The sequence below is a fragment of the Diabrotica virgifera genome, chromosome 5 (assembly GCF_917563875.1).
Source record: "Diabrotica virgifera virgifera chromosome 5, PGI_DIABVI_V3a".
NCBI classification, from domain to species: domain Eukaryota; kingdom Metazoa; phylum Arthropoda; class Insecta; order Coleoptera; family Chrysomelidae; genus Diabrotica; species Diabrotica virgifera.
The window spans coordinates 156,946,775-156,965,259 of record NC_065447.1 but is presented as its reverse complement, the minus strand read 5'-3'; the positions used below and the strand labels follow the sequence as shown (position 1 = coordinate 156,965,259).

The 18,485-nt window shown below is 32.2% G+C and overlaps 1 protein-coding gene across 2 annotated transcripts in view; it reads right to left on the bottom strand.

Moving 5' to 3' along the window:
• Positions 1-17,227, bottom strand: part of LOC114332844 (myosin light chain 1) — a 39,919-nt gene extending 22,692 nt beyond the window's left edge. Inside the window, exons 1-2 of one of the 2 annotated variants that reach the window (XM_028282623.2) lie at positions 16,998-17,227; positions 204-231 (exon numbers count right to left, since the gene is read on the bottom strand). In XM_028282623.2, the coding sequence (XP_028138424.1) occupies positions 204-231; positions 16,998-17,000 (31 nt within the window). In that variant the 5' untranslated portion in view covers positions 17,001-17,227. The remainder of the gene's footprint in view (positions 1-203; positions 232-16,997) is intronic. The other variant, XM_028282622.2, reaches the window with a different exon arrangement.
• Between the last annotated feature and the right edge of the window lie 1,258 nt (positions 17,228-18,485).

Here is an 18,485-nt window from a genome sequence, read left to right as displayed (position 1 = left end):
TAAATTCATAGCGATCTAATTATAGAAGACTTTTATTCCCACTACACAAAACAAAATTAGATCTAGTCCTGGCAACTGTTGCCTTATAAGCTGCCGACTTAATTTTAGCCACAAGTATTGCGTTTCATGAAAATATTCAAACGGTCGAAGGCTCACATATACAGAAAATGAATTAGAGAATTAAAAATAACTTTTTTACTTACTTTCAACGTCTCTGGCACTTAGATCGGACTAAAAAATACAAGGCATTATTAGATGCGAAACAATTTTGATGAATTTGACATATACATGGTGTCTTAATACATATTATTTCTTTAAAAAGAAAAAAAATCTCCACTTCCGTTGAAACTATTTTTATTTACTTCATTTAAGAGTTTTGATAATTTAATAAAATATATATCTAATTAAAAAAAATTTAATATAATCTATTATTACAAACGTATTAACTAATACGTCCAAAAATGGGGCCAAAGCTGCTGAAAAAGCACTTATACTCATTCTGAGGTAGGATTTTTATGAGTTTAGTAATAAACTTGTTTTAAAATATGAACAGACGCTCTTGCAGTTGATCTATGTACAGGTTTCCAGATGTCTGGTCCTTGGAAATATACCCGAAAGACACAAAACACTTTAAGATAAATTTTTTTCAAATGTCTTTTAAGAAATCTACCACAAATTATTGCAAAATAAATTATAAAGTTCTGTCTTAGTTCCTTATTGCTAAGGACATAATATACGCCAAATATTAACCATGTTTGTGGTTTTCTCTCTTTTTGTCTATAAATTAATAAACAATTTATATTTAAAATTACTACCTACTGTTTATACTAAAACTGTTTATAGCATAAATTTTAATTTAATTTCCTTTGCTTTTATCTACACCAAGAAATGACACCGTTCATACAGCAAAATATTCATATTTCGGTTGTTTTCAATACTACCTACGTTAGTTTTTATAATTTTTGTTGACATTTTTACAGTTCTGTTTAGATATTTAGAGCCATTTAAAATATTCCTCATTTTTTAAAACCTTTTGTTAAACTATATCAGTATTATTGATTAAGAAATCTCATCTTATCCCTGCTCTTCTCGTCATCTGCTGCTGTCTTATTTTATTGCCAAATTCGGCATATCCTAAGAGTTTTTCTTATATAGGAACTTGTTGAATGGCCATTGCTTTCTAACACATTATACTAGATCTCAGAGGCTTTTTGATGTTGTCACACTTATACTTCGCTCTGTGGTGAGATATTAATATGTAGAAAGATTTGACTAGTTCATTAAATTGCTTTCGAAATGTGGCTTGATCGCCGTATCCTAAAGACACAATGGACGGCGAAAGTCACAAATGTAGATGTCCTTAAAAAAAATCAATCAAGAACGCCAACTCTTCGAAACTATCAAGAAAAGCAAAACGGCGTATTTGGGTGATATTATGCGGAATGAAAAACACCAATCCTTCAACTTATACTCAAGGGTAAAATTTGATAGCAAGTGAGGAATGGGACGCAAGAAATTGTCCTGGCTCAGAAACTTTAGTCAATGGACAGACATTAACGACATAAATATCTGATGCATATTGCAAGAAACAAAGAGTTAATGGAAAATGTGATCGCTAACATCCATTAGTGGATTTGCATTTGAAGAAGAAAAACTCCAGAAAAAAGAATAATTAAATACTTAAGACAATTATTATAGACTATTGATAATGCACCCATATGTTCGTTTTCAGGTGCATTAAACAAAAATAGGTAGTTTTGATTGGCATTATTTTTTACGTGCCATCTTTGCGACGGAGGTTGGCAATCATCATGGCTATTCTTTCTGATCTTAGACGCTGCTGCTCTGAATAGTTCGGTTGATGTGCATCCGTACCATTCCCTCAAGTTAGGCAACCATGAGATTCTTCTCCTTCCTACATTTCTCTTGGCCTGGATTTTCCCTTGCATAATTAATTGAAGTATGTTTTATCTCTCATTACGTGTCACATTTCGTGTCTTGATGGTTTCCAATATTTCCATTCTTTTGTCGACTCTTCTCATGACTTCGCTGTTTGTTAAATGCTCGGTCCCTGATATCTTCAGGATTCTTCTATACACTCACAGTTCAAATGCTTCCAACTTTTTAGTAGTCGACGCGTTAAGTGTCCATGTTTCTATCCTGTAAAGCTGAGTCGAGAAAATGTAACACCTTGCCAGCCTAACTTTTAAGTCTAACTTTAGTTCTCTTGCACAAAGAACCTTTCTCATTTTATTGAAGTTTGTTCTTGCTTTCTCTATTCGAACTTTGATTTCTTTGGAGTAATCGTTTGTGTGATTAGCTATAGATAGTTGTAATTTTCAACTTGTTCCAAAGTTTAACCGTTAATTGTCAGGCTTTCATTATTATTTTGGGTTTTTGATATCCTCATAAATTTAGTTTTCTTTATGTTTATTGATAATCCATATTCTTCCCCATACTCAACTATTTTATTTATTAGCTTTTGTAAATCTTGGATTTTGCGTTGTCCGCAATTATGATAGTATTGTCCGCACATCTAATGTTGTTAATTGGCGTTCAATTGACCTTCATTCTTGCTGTTTCTTCAGAGTGTGCATTAAATAGTAATGGTGACAATACACACCCCTGTCGCACTCCTATTTTAATTTTGAACTCTTATGATGTGTGCTCGTTAGTGCGTATGTGTGCCTGCTGTTTATAATATATGTAGATTGTTCTAATTCGAAGGTCTTTGTATTGTAATTGTTTTGCTTTGAGGGCGTCGATTGGCTCTTTATGGCGGACTTTATCGAAAGCCTTGTTATAATCTATGAACCAGACGTACATATCTTGGTTCACATCTAAGCATTTCTGGATTAGTTTGTTGAATGCAAAGAGATTTTCACGTGTATTTACGCCTCTACGGAGTCCAAATTGGGTTTCTTCAATATCCATATCAAGTGTTTGGTAAATGCGTTTATGAATGATCTTTAAAAACATTTTAAGTGTGTGAGATATCAGGCTTATGGTGCGGTGGTCGGTGCATTCTTTAACATTTTTCTGTTTTGGGAGACAAATAAATGTTGAGGTCAACCATTCATTGCACATGTCAACCGACTGATTCAATAAAGAGCTTTAGGAGGATATCCATGTTCTTATTTTCTATTATTTTAAGGATATCAATGGGCAGTTGATCTGGCTCCGGGCTTTTTCCGTTTCTGGTGTTCTTTAGAGCATACAATTTTTCTTCCTTTGTAATTTCTACACTTATTTCTCTGTCTTTGAAAGATCTGTCTTGTAGGTTTCCTCTTTCGTCGTCGAAGAGCTCTTCCATATATTCTTTCCATCGTTTTAGCTTTTCGTCAGTCGTTATTATAGTATTCCCATTTTATCTAAAATAGTTGTGTTGTGGGATCTTTTTTACAGCCCTGCCATTTCATTAACCTTTTTATGCAGGTTGAATAGGTCGTATTTGTTCTGAAGGAGGAGGTATTCACTCGATCTTGACCTTGAGTTTCCCACTACCAGGAACACCTTCCACGGGTTATATAAGCATTTCTATCTTAAAAAGTATTTTAGCATTTGGATGACCCAATTGGTAGGGCACTTAATCGAAAGGATTTATATTACAATCATAATTTGTTTTTACAAGGGAAAATTTTACAAGGTAAAATTGAAGGAAAAAGGGCCCCAGGACGAAGAAAAATATCCTGGCTTGCTAACCTGGGAGCATGTTATAGAAAGACCTCAACACAACTATTCAGTATAGCAACCAACAAAGTCATCATAGTCAGAATGATCGCCAACGTTCAGAACGGACAGGAACCCTCAGAAGAAGAAATGTTGAATATTCTTTAGTTCTATTGTCATATTTTCTGCCTAATAATACCTTATAAGTAATTTACTCTTGAGAAGAAATATTTAAATTGAACCATTCAAAATAAAATAGAAAGTATCTTAACAAAGTCAAAAAAGTTTGGCCGATGCTCATTAAAGTAGATGATATATTTATAACCTATAAATACAGATAACCTGAACCTAACTTTGTTAAAACATCAAATAAATGAAGAATGTTTTGAATGAAGCTATGCAAGTGCCATCCAAATATTTTTGGCAACGCTCAAAAGATTTATTTGGTGTTGAATATAGAAATTAATTTGAAATTATTTTTAAGTTAATTACGTTAAAACGTTGTATTTCTCATTTTATTTTTCATTAATTAATTATTCTTCATACCCTTTGGCTATTAATTTAAAGTACTGAAACAGTGTATCTACATATTTCAGCTTAAACCTCTAAAAATTTACTGTTTTTTCAGCATAAACGTTGACGCTTGGTTTTAGTTAGAAGTACTAATATGTTTCAAAAAGTTTTGCACTTGAAGTTGAAGTATACTGTACCGAGAAAAAGATAAAGCTGGACGGAGAACAAGGAGTGTTCAACTCCTTGAACAAGAAAATCACAAATGTATATTCAATGGAATCACAGACCTAAATTACTAGAGTGCATAATTACCATACTCTAGTCAGCAGACATAATGATTAAATATTGAATATAAACAGATGTAATTTTGAACAAAAGATATTGAAACAACTAAATGTCACATATAAGGGTTAAGGTAGTGTAACGTGCCATAAAGCACTATCTACAAAAATTTCATTCAAGAAACATCATTGGATGTAATTGTTTTGTATTTGCTAAAACTATAGTTTTTCCGATTTAATCCTCCATTAACCATAAATAAAAAAGAATATTTGCAGAGGAGGTATGATAGAGGAACAGCGTCTATTTTTAAATATGGCCACAATAGTTTCATAAAAAAACAACATCAGCTGCTGCTACATCACAATTATAAATTATTAGCCATACTGTAGTAACGAGTTAGTTTAGAAAAAAGTTTGTTCTAAAATGATATACTGTTTTAGAGTACGGCAGTGAAGTATGCCCCATACAGAAGAGTCAGGAAAAGAAGATTTCGATAGGATGGAGGTGGATGATGGGTAAGGTTAGAAGGAATCAGAAACGATTTGATTAGGAAATGAGCGGGAATTACTAGGGAGAAGTGTCTCAAAAGGATTCAAGAACAAAGACTGCAATATTATGACCACGAGAGAAGTATAAATGAAAACTGTGGGGCGAAGAATAGAGGTACAGAAGAATATAGCTTTTAGAAGAAAGTTTGTAGAGAGAGAGATAGAGGAAAACCGAGAAGAAGATGGAAAGATTGTGTGGCACAGAACTTGATAGAGAAAGATTTAAGTTAAGAAGAAATAAGAGGCAGAAATGAATGACGAAGAAGAGTAAGGAACAACAACCCCTGAGACGGGAAATACTGAGTATAAAGAGAAAAGTTCTTCGGCTTCATACATTTCGCTTTTCCTAAATTTTTCCTTGCAGAATAAGTTGTGACAGTGAGAATTGTTGCAATGCCATCACATGTCATAAGTACTGAAGTTTTCGTCTTTCGATAGCTAATATTAGTTCCGCTTCATTTTCTATCGTTCTAATCACTTCCACGTTTGACATTATTTTAATATAAAATATACATAGGATTCTTCTGAAACACCAAAATTCAAAGGCGGCCAACTTAATCAGATGCACTTGTTTTAATGTCCACGCTTGCAAGATATAAAGAAGAGTAGAGAATACGTAGCATCCTTAGCTGTAGTTCTAACTTTCTATCCCAACAACATAATAAATATAACCTTTCTAAGTTTAATGAATGATACACGTGCTATTTAAATACGTGTCTAATGCCTGGTTGCACCAACAGATCTTAAGTTCCAGCTTAACTAAGCTCTACTTATAGATAGGCCCTCCTTGAGTATCACTTACGTTGCACCATAATTTTAGATTCTTATCTTATTATCAACTATATCTATTATTATATTATGGTATTCTTATTGTAATATATTATAATTATATTATATTAATTCTTATGATATTCTCGACTTAAGCTTAAGATCTGTTGGTGCAACCGGGCATTAATTTCTTTGGTTTTGCGAAATGAATTTCGACTCAATTCAAGCTTTCTGCTTAACCCAGGTATAACATACCAAAAGGCACCGCCAGGAAAACATTCCACTTTGCGGTTCAGAGAGCCCATATGAAACGAGTCTTTGTACTCTATGCAGAGTATGGCATTAACAAAATAAGAAAATCTACTTTGATTAAAATCTGTCTTCCTCCATCCCCCGATAGCACTATTTCTAGGTCTACCTGTTGTCAAGGAGGCTCTAAGGAAGACAGATTTTTACCATTCCGACCGTAGATTGTCGATATAAATTAAAATAATTTATATCGCAGTATGGATAGAACGCCCTCTACCGGGGAATATGCGAAATGAATTTCGACTCAATTCAAGCTTTCTGCTTAACCCAGGTATAACATACCAAAAGGCACCGCCAGGAAAACATTCCACTTTGCGGTTCAGAGAGCCCGTATGAAACGAGTCTTTGTACTCTATGCATAGTATGGCATTAACAAAATAAGAAAATCTACGGTTTCGTTTTGATTAAAATCTGTCTTCCTCCATCCCCCGATAGCACTATTTCTAGGTCTACCTGTTGTCAAGGAGGCTCTAAGGAAGACAGATTTTTACCATTCCGACCGTAGATAGTCGATATAAATTAAAATAATTTATATCGCAGTATGGATAGAACGCCCTCTAACGGGGAATATGCGAAATGAATTTCGACTCAATTCAAGCTTTCTGCTTAACCCAGGTATAACATACCAAAAGGCACCGAAAGGAAAACATTCCACTTTGCGGTTCAGAGAGCCCATATGAAACGAGTCTTTGTACTCTATGCAGAGTATGGCATTAACAAAATAAGAAAATCTACGGTTTCGTTTTGATTAAAATCTGTCTTCCTCCATCCCCCGATAGCACTATTTCTAGGTCTACCTGTTGTCAAGGAGGCTCTAAGGAAGACAGATTTTTACCATTCCGACCGTAGATTGTCGATATAAATTAAAATAATTTATATCGCAGTATGGATAGAACGCCCTCTAATTAATGTTATACTCTACATAGAGTACAAAGACTCGTTTCATATGGGCTCTCTGAACCGCAAAGTGGAATGTTTTCCTGGCGGTGCCTTTTGGTATGTTATACCTGGGTTAAGCAGAAAGCTTGAATTGAGTCGAAATTCATTTCGCATATTCCCCGTTAGAGGGCGTTCTATCCATACTGCTTAATTTATATCGACAATCTACGGTCGGAATGGTAAAAATCTGTCTTCCTTAGAGCCTCCTTGACAACAGGTAGACCTAGAAATAGTGCTATTGGGGGATGGAGGAAGACAGATTTTAATCAAAACGAAACCGTAGATTTTCTTATTCTTTGGTTTTGTCTACATTTGACGTTATCGATGTTCTTAAGTATTTGTTGGTATACATATTCTCAATTATAGTATCTTCAATAACCAATTGGATGTTTGCATCTGCTGATTTAGTCATAATCATACATTTAGTTTTCTTGAATGAAAGAATTCATTAAGGCGTTGCATTACGTTTGGTATTTCTAGAGCACATTTTGTTAAATAACACCTCCCTTAAATAACCTCTCCCTTAAGTAATCAAGATTTTTATTCTACAAATACTAAAAAATGTACTTTAAAACAGACGGAACGATATTATTTCTTATTTCCTTTGAATTAAATATTTAATGTAACATTGTAATTGCTGATGTTTTGAACTCAATTTATTTTTTAAGTGAAAATGGTGTGAATATTGTCACAAAATAACGATTTTATTCTTCAAGAGTTATTTTTTTGTCAGAAAATTAGTTACAGAAACATTGTACTCAAATGACCCGTGAGCACGTCTAATAGATCCTCTGAGAATGGTGTTTTATTTTAGCATTTTGATTTATATTTATGTCAAAAAGAACTTACTTTTACTGCAATATTAGTCTTTTATTACTGTATATAGTAATATTTGGACTCTAATTAAAAAAAAAAGTTATTATTTTCCTATACACTCTAAAAGTAAATAGATCATAATTTATACCTTTAACACTATACCCATTATTAAGACACCAAATATGTTTATTTCTTACACTAAAACATGCTATTCAAAAACGAACTAAAATCACAATAAAGCAACTAAATAAAAGACACATTTTTATCAAAAATATTGATTTGATTTTTTTCTTAGTTAGTTTTTGATATTTCGTATGTGTATTATGTAGATGTGAGTAGGTGAGCACAACATATAGACATATAAAAAAGGAGACGTCACATAAAAATACACATGTTTATTTCATAACAGGACACCACATTTAGTAAAAACATAAAAAATATGAGAACGATTATGTCTCACATGGACGAAGTGAAAATTGTGAAAATTTACTGTTCGCACACGTGTTAGTGAACATTATTAGCTTTCTAAAAATAATTTTCAGCAAAATCGTTTCAGCTATTTTTTGGATCAAATAAGTATGAAAATGTATAAACATGATTTCAGTAGATAATTTCCCAAAGCTGATTGCTTGATAGTTTTTCATTATGTCTATTTTTAAATCATTAATTTCTCATTTCCAATAGACAAACGTGAACATATTTATATTAAATGCCATAAATTGGATTAGATAATTATTATTCGTTTAATTTATTTTTCTTAAGGTGATACAGTAGCGATCAACAGGTAGCAAAAACGCGTTCCAAGATTGCGGCTGTAATTTTGAATATTTTTTCGAGATACTTGGCAGACGTATTCGTAATATAATAAAGAATGGCGGTACAGAGCCCAATTTGAAAAATATATTAATATGTGGAAATTACTCTGTAATTAAATACAATATTAAAAAAACGAGCCTGTACCGCCACTAAGAAGAACAAAAAAATACACTTTCTTCAAATAAACTTTTTTATCCGATGCCTAGATTTTGTGTCATTTTGGAACTACTAATTTTTTTTATTTCATCAGTAGTTCCAAAATGACACAAAATCTAGGCATCGGATAAAAAAGTTTATTTGAAGGAAGTTTATTTTTTTGTTCTTATTAATGGCGGTACAGGTTCGTTTTTTAATATTGTATTTAATTACAGAGTAATTTTCACATATTAATATATTTTTTAAATTGGGCTCTGTACCGCCATTCTTGAATATATTACGAATACGTGTGCCAAATATCTCGAAAAAATATTCAAAATTACAGCCGCAATCTTGGAACGCGTTTTCGCTACCTGTTGATCACTACTGTTTCCTCTTAATAACTGTTTCTATTCATCAAAATAGAGGTGTTAATATCAATCTTTTCAGGAAGAATTTGAGCTAGAGGTGGGTATAGGAAGAACTTATACTAAGACTGTAGGCTTATTGTCAAGCCAATATTTATTACCCTTACATAGTTTTAATTAGATCATAGCGGAGTTAAGGAGGAGGAATAATAGAGGAGAAAACCTTTATGATCTAAGCTGCTGATATGAGTTTGATAGAAAATAATAAAAAAAAATAGAGCAAGGACTAAAGACGTAGAAGAAAACATAAAGAAAGAGACGTGTTTCGGAGGAGTACTAAACAAATATGTTAAATACAACTGGACGAGGAAGAATGCAATGTACGAAGGTGAACTGTTTAGAAAAATTGGTCCCACAAAGGGATACGAGCTTACAAGCATGATTAAGTGGATGTTTGGAGTGATAAAATTAAAAATAGATATATTAGTAGAACTCTAGAGTTCTACTAATATACAGAGTGAGTCTGTAATTTGAAATAAATTCAATATCTCAAATACTAATTGTTTTTTTGAAAATTGCTCAGACCCGTCGATTAGTATGTCAAATTGTCCTTTTTGACATACAATAATAATGTATACAGGATGTCCCAATTTTGAGATATGGCGTCATCGTTGATTTTCTTAAATGGCAACACTGTCATTTTGATAGGTTGTGTAAAGTTATACATAAGTGCAAAATATTAAATTTTTATTCTATAAGGAAAAAATGTCCTGTAGCTTGCTGTATACCATTAATTACAAAAATTGAAGAAAACAAATTCTTCTGTGTAAAAGGTATATTTATTTGAAACCCCCAATAAAGGGCTACATTAAAAAACAGAACGTTTTCGCTCTAAAGAGAGCATCATCAGTGTTCTAAGCAAGCTCTACATGCTAAGCCACCAAAAATACATTGGTAAAAACCCTTAAAATATCGACTAAAAGTGTTACATTGACGTGTTGTATATTAAATCCTGGTGATGGATGAAATTTAGAAGGATACCTCGAAGCATCATATGACTATTCCACGAGCTTGTGTGTGGTTGAGTCGATTTCTCTGTCTTCACAAAAATTTTATTCTTTACCATTTACAAGATAATAAAAAATAACAAAGTTATATTTGTAATTTGGAATAAATTCAATAATTCAAATATTAATTGTTTTTTTGAAAAATGCTCAGACCCATCGATTATTATTTTAAATTGTCATTTTTGGCATACAATAATAATGTATACTGGGTGTCCCAATTTAGAGATAGGGCATCATGTTGATTTTCTTAAATGGCAACACTGTCATTTTGATAGGATGTCTAAAGTTATACATAACTGCAACATTTCAAATTTTTATTCCCTACCATTTTCAAGATAATAAAAAATAACAAAGTTGTGAAAAACAAGAAATCAAATAATAATTGAATTTAATTATTTCACTTAAGCAAATGCTCATAATGTTGCCCGTTGACTATTTGACAATAACTGAGGGCAAAATTATGAGCATTTGCTTAATTGAAATAATAATATTCAATTATTATTTGATTACTTGTTTTTCATAACTTTGTTATTTTTTATTATCTTGTAAATGGTAGGGAATAAAAATTTGAAATGTTGCAGTTATGTATAACTTTAGACACCTTATCAAAATAGCTATCAAAATGACAGTTTTGTCATTTAAGAAAATAAGCTATGATGCCATATCTCTAAATTGGGACACCCGGTATAGGTTATTATTGTATGTCAAAAATAACAATTTGAAATATTAATCGACGTTTCTTCGAATTTTTCAAAAAAACAATTAGTATTGGAATTATTGAATTTAATCCAAATTACAAACATAACTTTATTATTTTTTATTATCTTGCCAACCGTAGAGAATAAAAATTTGATATATTGCAGTTATGTATAACTTTACACACCCTGTCAAAATAGCTATCAAAATGAACAGTGTTGCCACTTAAGAAAATCAACGATGACGTTATATCTCTAAATTGGGACACCCTGTATACATTATTATTGTATGTCAAAAAAGACAATTTGAAATACTAATCGACGGGTCTGAGCATTTTTCAAAAAAACGATTAGTATTTGAGATATTGAATTTATTCCAAATTACAGACTCTCTCTGTATACAGTACGTAAATCGTTCGGCTGGACATAGGGAATATACATTGAGATAATTGTGGCAACTGCGCTAACCTGTGTTAGTTGAAGCTTCTGTTCGAGTACGAGTTTTTGGTGCAATAGAGCTGTAGAACGAATAGAATGAGTGAGTTTTGAACTAACGCTGTCCATACATAAATCAAAAACAAAGTTTATGATTATTGACTTAATAATTTTTCTTTAATTTTTAAAATATTTTTTGTTTAAAAACTAATTTCAAAACTAAACAGTTTTCTAATTCCCTTACGTCAAAAATATTTAGCTAATACATTGTCAAATTTTGACGTTTATTTGTGTCAGTCGAAATGATTAGTCAATTTTGAGGCTAATGCCCCTTAATGCTAACAGCCATATTATTATCGAGAGAGCTGTTGCCATAATTATCTCATTATAATACAATGTATGTATTTATGTATCTAAATATACACAATGAATGTTCCCTATGTCCAGCTAAACGATTTACGTACTGTATGAGGAAATATAGATTAAATAATTGGTTATGATACATTACATTTTAAGATGACAAACTATCGAGTTCCTAAAAGATCTAGAAGCGCACGGTCAAAAACCTTAGTCAGGGACGAGGTTAGATGGGTAATATAAATAAATATAGAGAATATAGGAATAGTGACCCCACACAGGGATAAAAGTAAGGATAATGATGATAGCTTTTTTACAAAACCCCGTATTAATAAATAAAACCTGTTAATACCGATAAGTACCAATTATTATAACTTGAAGTTTTAAACTAAGTTGTTTTATTTTTATAATAATCATTGCAATATATTTCTTTTTAAGATAATCGAACATTTTATATAGGTATGTTCCATAATATATGTTCAATTCAAAAATATATCTATATTGATGATTGATGAATTTTCAAATGATGGTGAGTTCAAAATTTTATACATCTAATGATGAATCATCACTGTAAGTCAAGCAGAAATTATTTTGAATTGTTTTCTAATGAAATGATACATTGAAATAAAGAGACTGGAAACCAAACTTGGATGATACAAGAAAAGGCCGGCTAAATGGAAGATACGAAAAAAGAAAACATATAAAGAATTATGAGTTGTTGTCTCATACTATTGACAGCCAAACTAAAAGAATTAGTAGACATCAAGGAGGAGCAACAAGGATTCAGAAAAGGCAGATTTACACCAGATGACACACTGTGTACAATAAAACAAGTAAAATAAAAGCTGATATGGAATACTTGGATCTGTTTATATCAGACTCATATATTAAAGCAAGGCAATTCGACAGAGTGCCCTTGCACCATGTAATAGACATAATTTAAGAGGAAAACTCCCCGCTGTTAGGCTTAAATATAAATAACATCACAAAAAAGTAGGTGCACAAATAACATGAATATACCTATATAGTACGAAGAATCAGACAAGGAAACATCCCAAGTCCATTTATTTTTAATTTATTCATCCATAAAATAATAAAATCAAACTACTCTCAACATTAATGGAGTAATAACCAAACGAATCTCGCGTACCAAAAAAGTTGATTAACAGCAAGCTGAAAATTTATATAGCTTAACTGTATCTAGTCAGACAAACTTTGATGTACATGAACACTGGAAAAGGGGAAGTTTAAATGGTGGAACAGGTTAAAATTTTGGAACATCAGACTACGAAAACGTCTTATGTATTTTGTCGGACAGAACATTCAATTGATTTGTTACCCTTTCATTAAACTCTCATGCAAAAATCAGATTGCTATTTATCACCAACATAATTCCTGTCATTTGACATGTTCCACGTGACGGACTTATTAAAATGCCCAGTTGTTGATAAATACCAGTCTGAGTTTTGTATGAAAGTTTAAGGAAAGGGTACCAAATCAATTAGAAGTTCTGTCCGACAAAATACATGGGACATTTTCGTAGTATGACGTTCCAAATTTTAACCTGTTCCAAAATTAAAAATTCCCCTGTTCCAATGTTCTTATACATTAAAGTGTGTCCGTGACACCGTTAAGCTATTAACAAATTTTCACCGTGCTATTAATCAACTTTTTTTTGGTACGCGGGATCCAGGCCTATGATTTATCAAAAAATAGCGAGATAGAAATCTATGGTTAACAACAAAATGGTAGAACGAATTCATAAGTACGAGTATATCATAATTGAACATTTTCAGTGGTCATGATCTAGTTGATTTGATGTCAAAAATTTGCAAAAGCTCAAAAGTATTATCAGCAAAATAACAACTGCTAAGTGTCTTAAAAGACAATTTGAAAAACAGGTATACATATACGAATAAACACTAAAGTTAGCGTATTATCCAAGACTTGTATTAGACCTCTCACGACATGTATGGAGTAGATAACAAAACCAAAAGTTTGATTGAAGTAGCCGAAAAGCATGTTTGTTAAAACACTAGAATAGACCACGTAATAAACAAAGATATAAGAAGAATAAACAGACTACCAATACTTGAGCTAAAGGAAAAGCCTATCGCAAGTCACATACAGGCAAGACATCCGAAGAGATGAAAGTTGATGATGTGATGACAGTTGACAGTCCACCTACCAAGAAATATTTGACCAATGAATCGGTGTTAATCAGCCAAAATTTTTTAAATAAGAATAATACTTAAATGCTGCAACGAGCTCCAATATGTTTCTTAATTTCAACGAGATAGAGAATAAAGCAGTAGATAATTGCATTTGGACAAACCAGAAAAAATGGTAATAAAAATGATTAAAATAACCAACGAAGATAAATGATAAAATTGCACCTCAAAACATTAATATATGTATATTATATATAATTAATCTCAGTGATATAAAAATTTGAAAAGAGATTGTCACACATTTACTGGTGAAATCTCTGCTCTTGCCAATTTAATAGATATATTTTCTGCATCCATAATATTACCTTCTTCGGTTCTTAACTTTATATCCTTGGTTTTCAAAGCAAAAATCAAAGATTAAAATAAAATATAGAAAAATAAGAAGTTGGGGCTAAAGGTCCCAAAACAAGGTCAAAAAACAAAACAAAAAAAAGGAAATTGATATTCCTATTGACAAACAATTTATTTTATTTATTTAAACTGTTAATCTGACTTTAAAAATTCACGGTATTTTAAAACCGGGACAAGACATTATTTTTGACATCATTGTGCTAGCTTTGAATAGTTTAGATTTATTTTTATCATTCTATAAATAACTCTGGAGCAAAATACACTGCAGTAGAATTGAAAATAAATTTTGGCCTATCTTCAAATTGTAGTCAAAAAATGTATGCCTAGGTATTTAAGATTACGTTTCCAAATAAAATCAAATTTTATATTTTGTTACATAATCAACTGGAAATTTTAACAGAAAAATGTAATTTTCGAAGTTTGATTCTAAGACTGATTTATATACTCATACTGATACTGTCTGCGGTGGAAGACATAAAGAAAATAAAGCTTTGTAACTTTGTATGTAGGAAACACATTTCGAAGGACGACCGACGAATTGAGAGTTAACTTAGACTAATTCCAACTAAGAATTAAGGAAGATTTGTTGAAGCAAAATAGCAAAAACTTATTACACAAAGCTAGAGATGTGCCAATAGCTACTTTTGTAGGTGACAGTACAATCTTAAGGAATATAAAGTAACGGCGTATGTGCAAAAGACAAAGAGCAATAATAAGATAGGTCATATTATCTGAAAATAGCGGTGCAAGGCTTGTAGTTGGCCTGCTTATTTCCAAAAAGAGGACCTTATGCGGAACATAAGGGGATTTTATTCGAAAGCCGTTGCTTGATATAACCGGTCATATTATTACAGCCAATTGGCTGATTGTGTATCTTCCATTCGTGTAACCTTCTGGCTCAAGTTTTGGTGTTAACGGAGATTGATGGCCTTACGTTCCCTCCGAAGCATCTAGGACTCGATAACACAGAAAGAGTCCCATCAGAGCTCAATGCTTTTGCTGTCGTAGGTATCTCAGATGAGTAAATTTTCTTCTTAAAAAAAGTGTGTGCCATATGGCATAAGGTTGGCACGAGAAAAGTACCCAAAACAGGATATGTTATCCTGTTATCTACTGGCGTTATAATGAATATCCTCATAGATAGCGTCAAATACACAGCTGGGTATCAATTAACTTCTTTAAAAGATATATAGCTTTATACCAGGTTATCTGGACTCGATAAAATGGAAAGAGTGTACCAGAGCTCATTTTGTTTAATTCCCTAGATATCCGAAATTACTGAATATTTCTAGCTTGGAGAAGTTAAGGCCCCACAGTTATTATCTAGATTTAGAGTAATAATATCAATCATCCCTTATCAAGGACTCATGGTTGAAACAACAGAGCTACTATCATTGCGACGGTACATGGAGAATAAGCATTGAAGAAACCGTTCAAGTACACCTAAGACATTATGAGTTTTGACTCATAATAGGAATAGTCCAAGATAAACTGACATAAATATTGATGAAAACACCATCCGAAAATTAAATGGTATATTATTATGCAGGTGGTATTCAACAGGGTATTTAAGGTCACCATTATGATATAATTATCTTTCAAATTGGTACTCACTACTTTACACTCTGCAATAATTTGTCATACGAAAGTTTGTAAAATATAAGAAAGCTTTTATAAACTTGGTGAAACTCATGTCGTTAACTTTAAATTTATTCAGAAAAGAAAGACATAATATATTGGAAAACCACGTGCTCGCAAATCATGGAATAAAAGAATAAAAAGGTGAAACCGAAATGGAGCAAATAAATTGCAAAAAAAAATAATGGTTTTTAAATACTGTTTTACAATTTATTTTTGCTACGAGAACTATAAAAAAGAGACCAAAGAAAAGAGAATGACGCATATTTAAGATTTACTAAGCTATAAAGATGAAAATTATGAAAACCAATATATCGAATTAAAAATTAGGTATGTAAACGTAAGTAGAATAAAAAAAAGATTTCATAACCTCTGAGTTTTTTAAACAAATAAAAACTTTACTAAGTTTTGGAAAATATTTGTTAAATTAATAAAGACATTTAATATAGAACATGGGCCCAAGTGGCCAAAAACAAAATTTAGTTAGATGATAAAAATAATGCTTACTATTTTTGGAAACTCAAACTTCACGTGTTAACTTTCTAAAAATATCTACGATCAAGTTTAGAGTATCATTTTTCTAGGTTCTGTTTAAAAAGTGTAAAACATTCAACGAATAGTTGGTACTTATCAGGAGTTTGTTCTTTTCCATGCACTCGTTGCACTGTTTTTTCCGTAAATTTTCACAATTTTTAACTCCATCGTCCAGCACTATCGATCACAAAAAGCACATGTAAAAACCCTGGGACACTTCACAACATATAACATTTGCATTCCAAAAAATTCCAATCCAAATACCTAATGTAGAAAATCGAAAATATCCTTTCAAAAAATTTTTAAAAAAATCTGAAATAAGAATTTATGTTTATATGAAAGTGTTAATACTTATAAAATCAAAGGCAATACTATTTTCGATTTGTAAATCTTCTGCTTCCAGTATTTAAAAGCTTTAACATAAGCAGGTTCAGGAAAAGTAATTTTCGGTAAATTCGACTCCATTTTAGCCGTTGTTAAGTTAAAAGACTCTCACAAAATGTCCGATCACATGCGATTTACTTACCATTGTGTTAGTATAACTGCTAACTTGCCTTCTAGTAAGAACTAACCAGAAGTGGAGCAAGGAGAGAGATCGGACCCAAGTTTTATATTTGTAGATGGCGCTGCGGTTGTTCGAAGCGCTGAAAACTGAAACTGAAACCCTGAAAACCGGCTGAAACAGTGGAGCGCAAGTTGGCAACGGTTATGACGCCGATCGACTCGTGTGGCTTTTAGTACCTGAGCGAGTATTTTCTCTTCTTGTACTTAAGGGGAAACATTTAAAATTTTTTCATGCTTGGAAGGTCAGTGGCGTTCAGGAATGTCTACAATACGTCACAGTATATTTTTAGTATAACAGTAAAATCAATACCATAAAATAATCTTTATAGATATTATTCGAAAGTGTTTTTTTATTTTATTTATTTATTATACGGAAGCAGCGTTCTCCGACGCCTTCCGACCCCTAACCGTCATTCATCTCTGTTTAACCATGTACCTGGAGGGATTTGATTTTTCTTTCCTCTAGTTCTTTTTCAGTTAATCCCTCCAGCTTCTCGGCCTTCCCCTTTTTCTTCTTCCTTGTGGTGTCCATGCCAAAATCTGTTTAGAGATCCTGTCATCTGGCATTCTCTGTACATGGCTGTACCATACTAGTTGTTTTGTTTTTATGTCATCAATAATTATTGTATGTGTGACTCTCATATCCTCTCATTTGGTATCCGATCTATTCTTGATTTGCCTGCTACTCTTCTACAGAAGTCCATTTCTGTTGTCAAACTTCACTGCCATATGTGATTACACTGTTAAATATGCTTTTGTATATGAGCTGTTTGTACACTTTAGATATTGTTTGGTCCCACAGAATGCCCTTAATCATGGATATGTCTCTGTCTTTTATAGCAGTATCAAGTGTTCCATTTTGAGTTATCTTTATGCCCAGGTACTCATATTCATCACAGTGTTTAATTTCTACCACATGGTTTAATGTAATGGACTACTTTGTCCCTCCAATACACATGGTTTCAGTTTTCTTAATGTTGACTTCGAGATCCCATTTGTTATATTTTTCTATTAGCTTCCGCGTCATGTAACTCAAGTCGTCACGATCCTGAGCAATCAGAATTTGGTCATCAGCGAAACATAAAGTGTATAGTATTGTCTCGTTATTGAGAGAGATTCTTATGCCATTACATTTTCTTTTTCACAGGTTGAGTGCTTGTTCCAGATAAATTTTAAAAAGGGTAGACGAACTACAACAACCCTGCTTCAATCCTTTCGTGACCTTAAATCCCTCAGACTACTCAGACATCCTTGATCCAGTTTTAATTTTTACAGTCGTTCCATTATACAGACTTTGGACTGCTTGGAAAAGACCACGTTTAATGTTGGTTTGATGTAGGGTTGGCCATAGTTTGCTGAGGAGTACAGTTAGTAGGCTACATTACAACCAATGCTTAGGTTTAGTACAATACTTCTTTGTACGTCCTCTTTTTTTTCTCATTTTTCCATC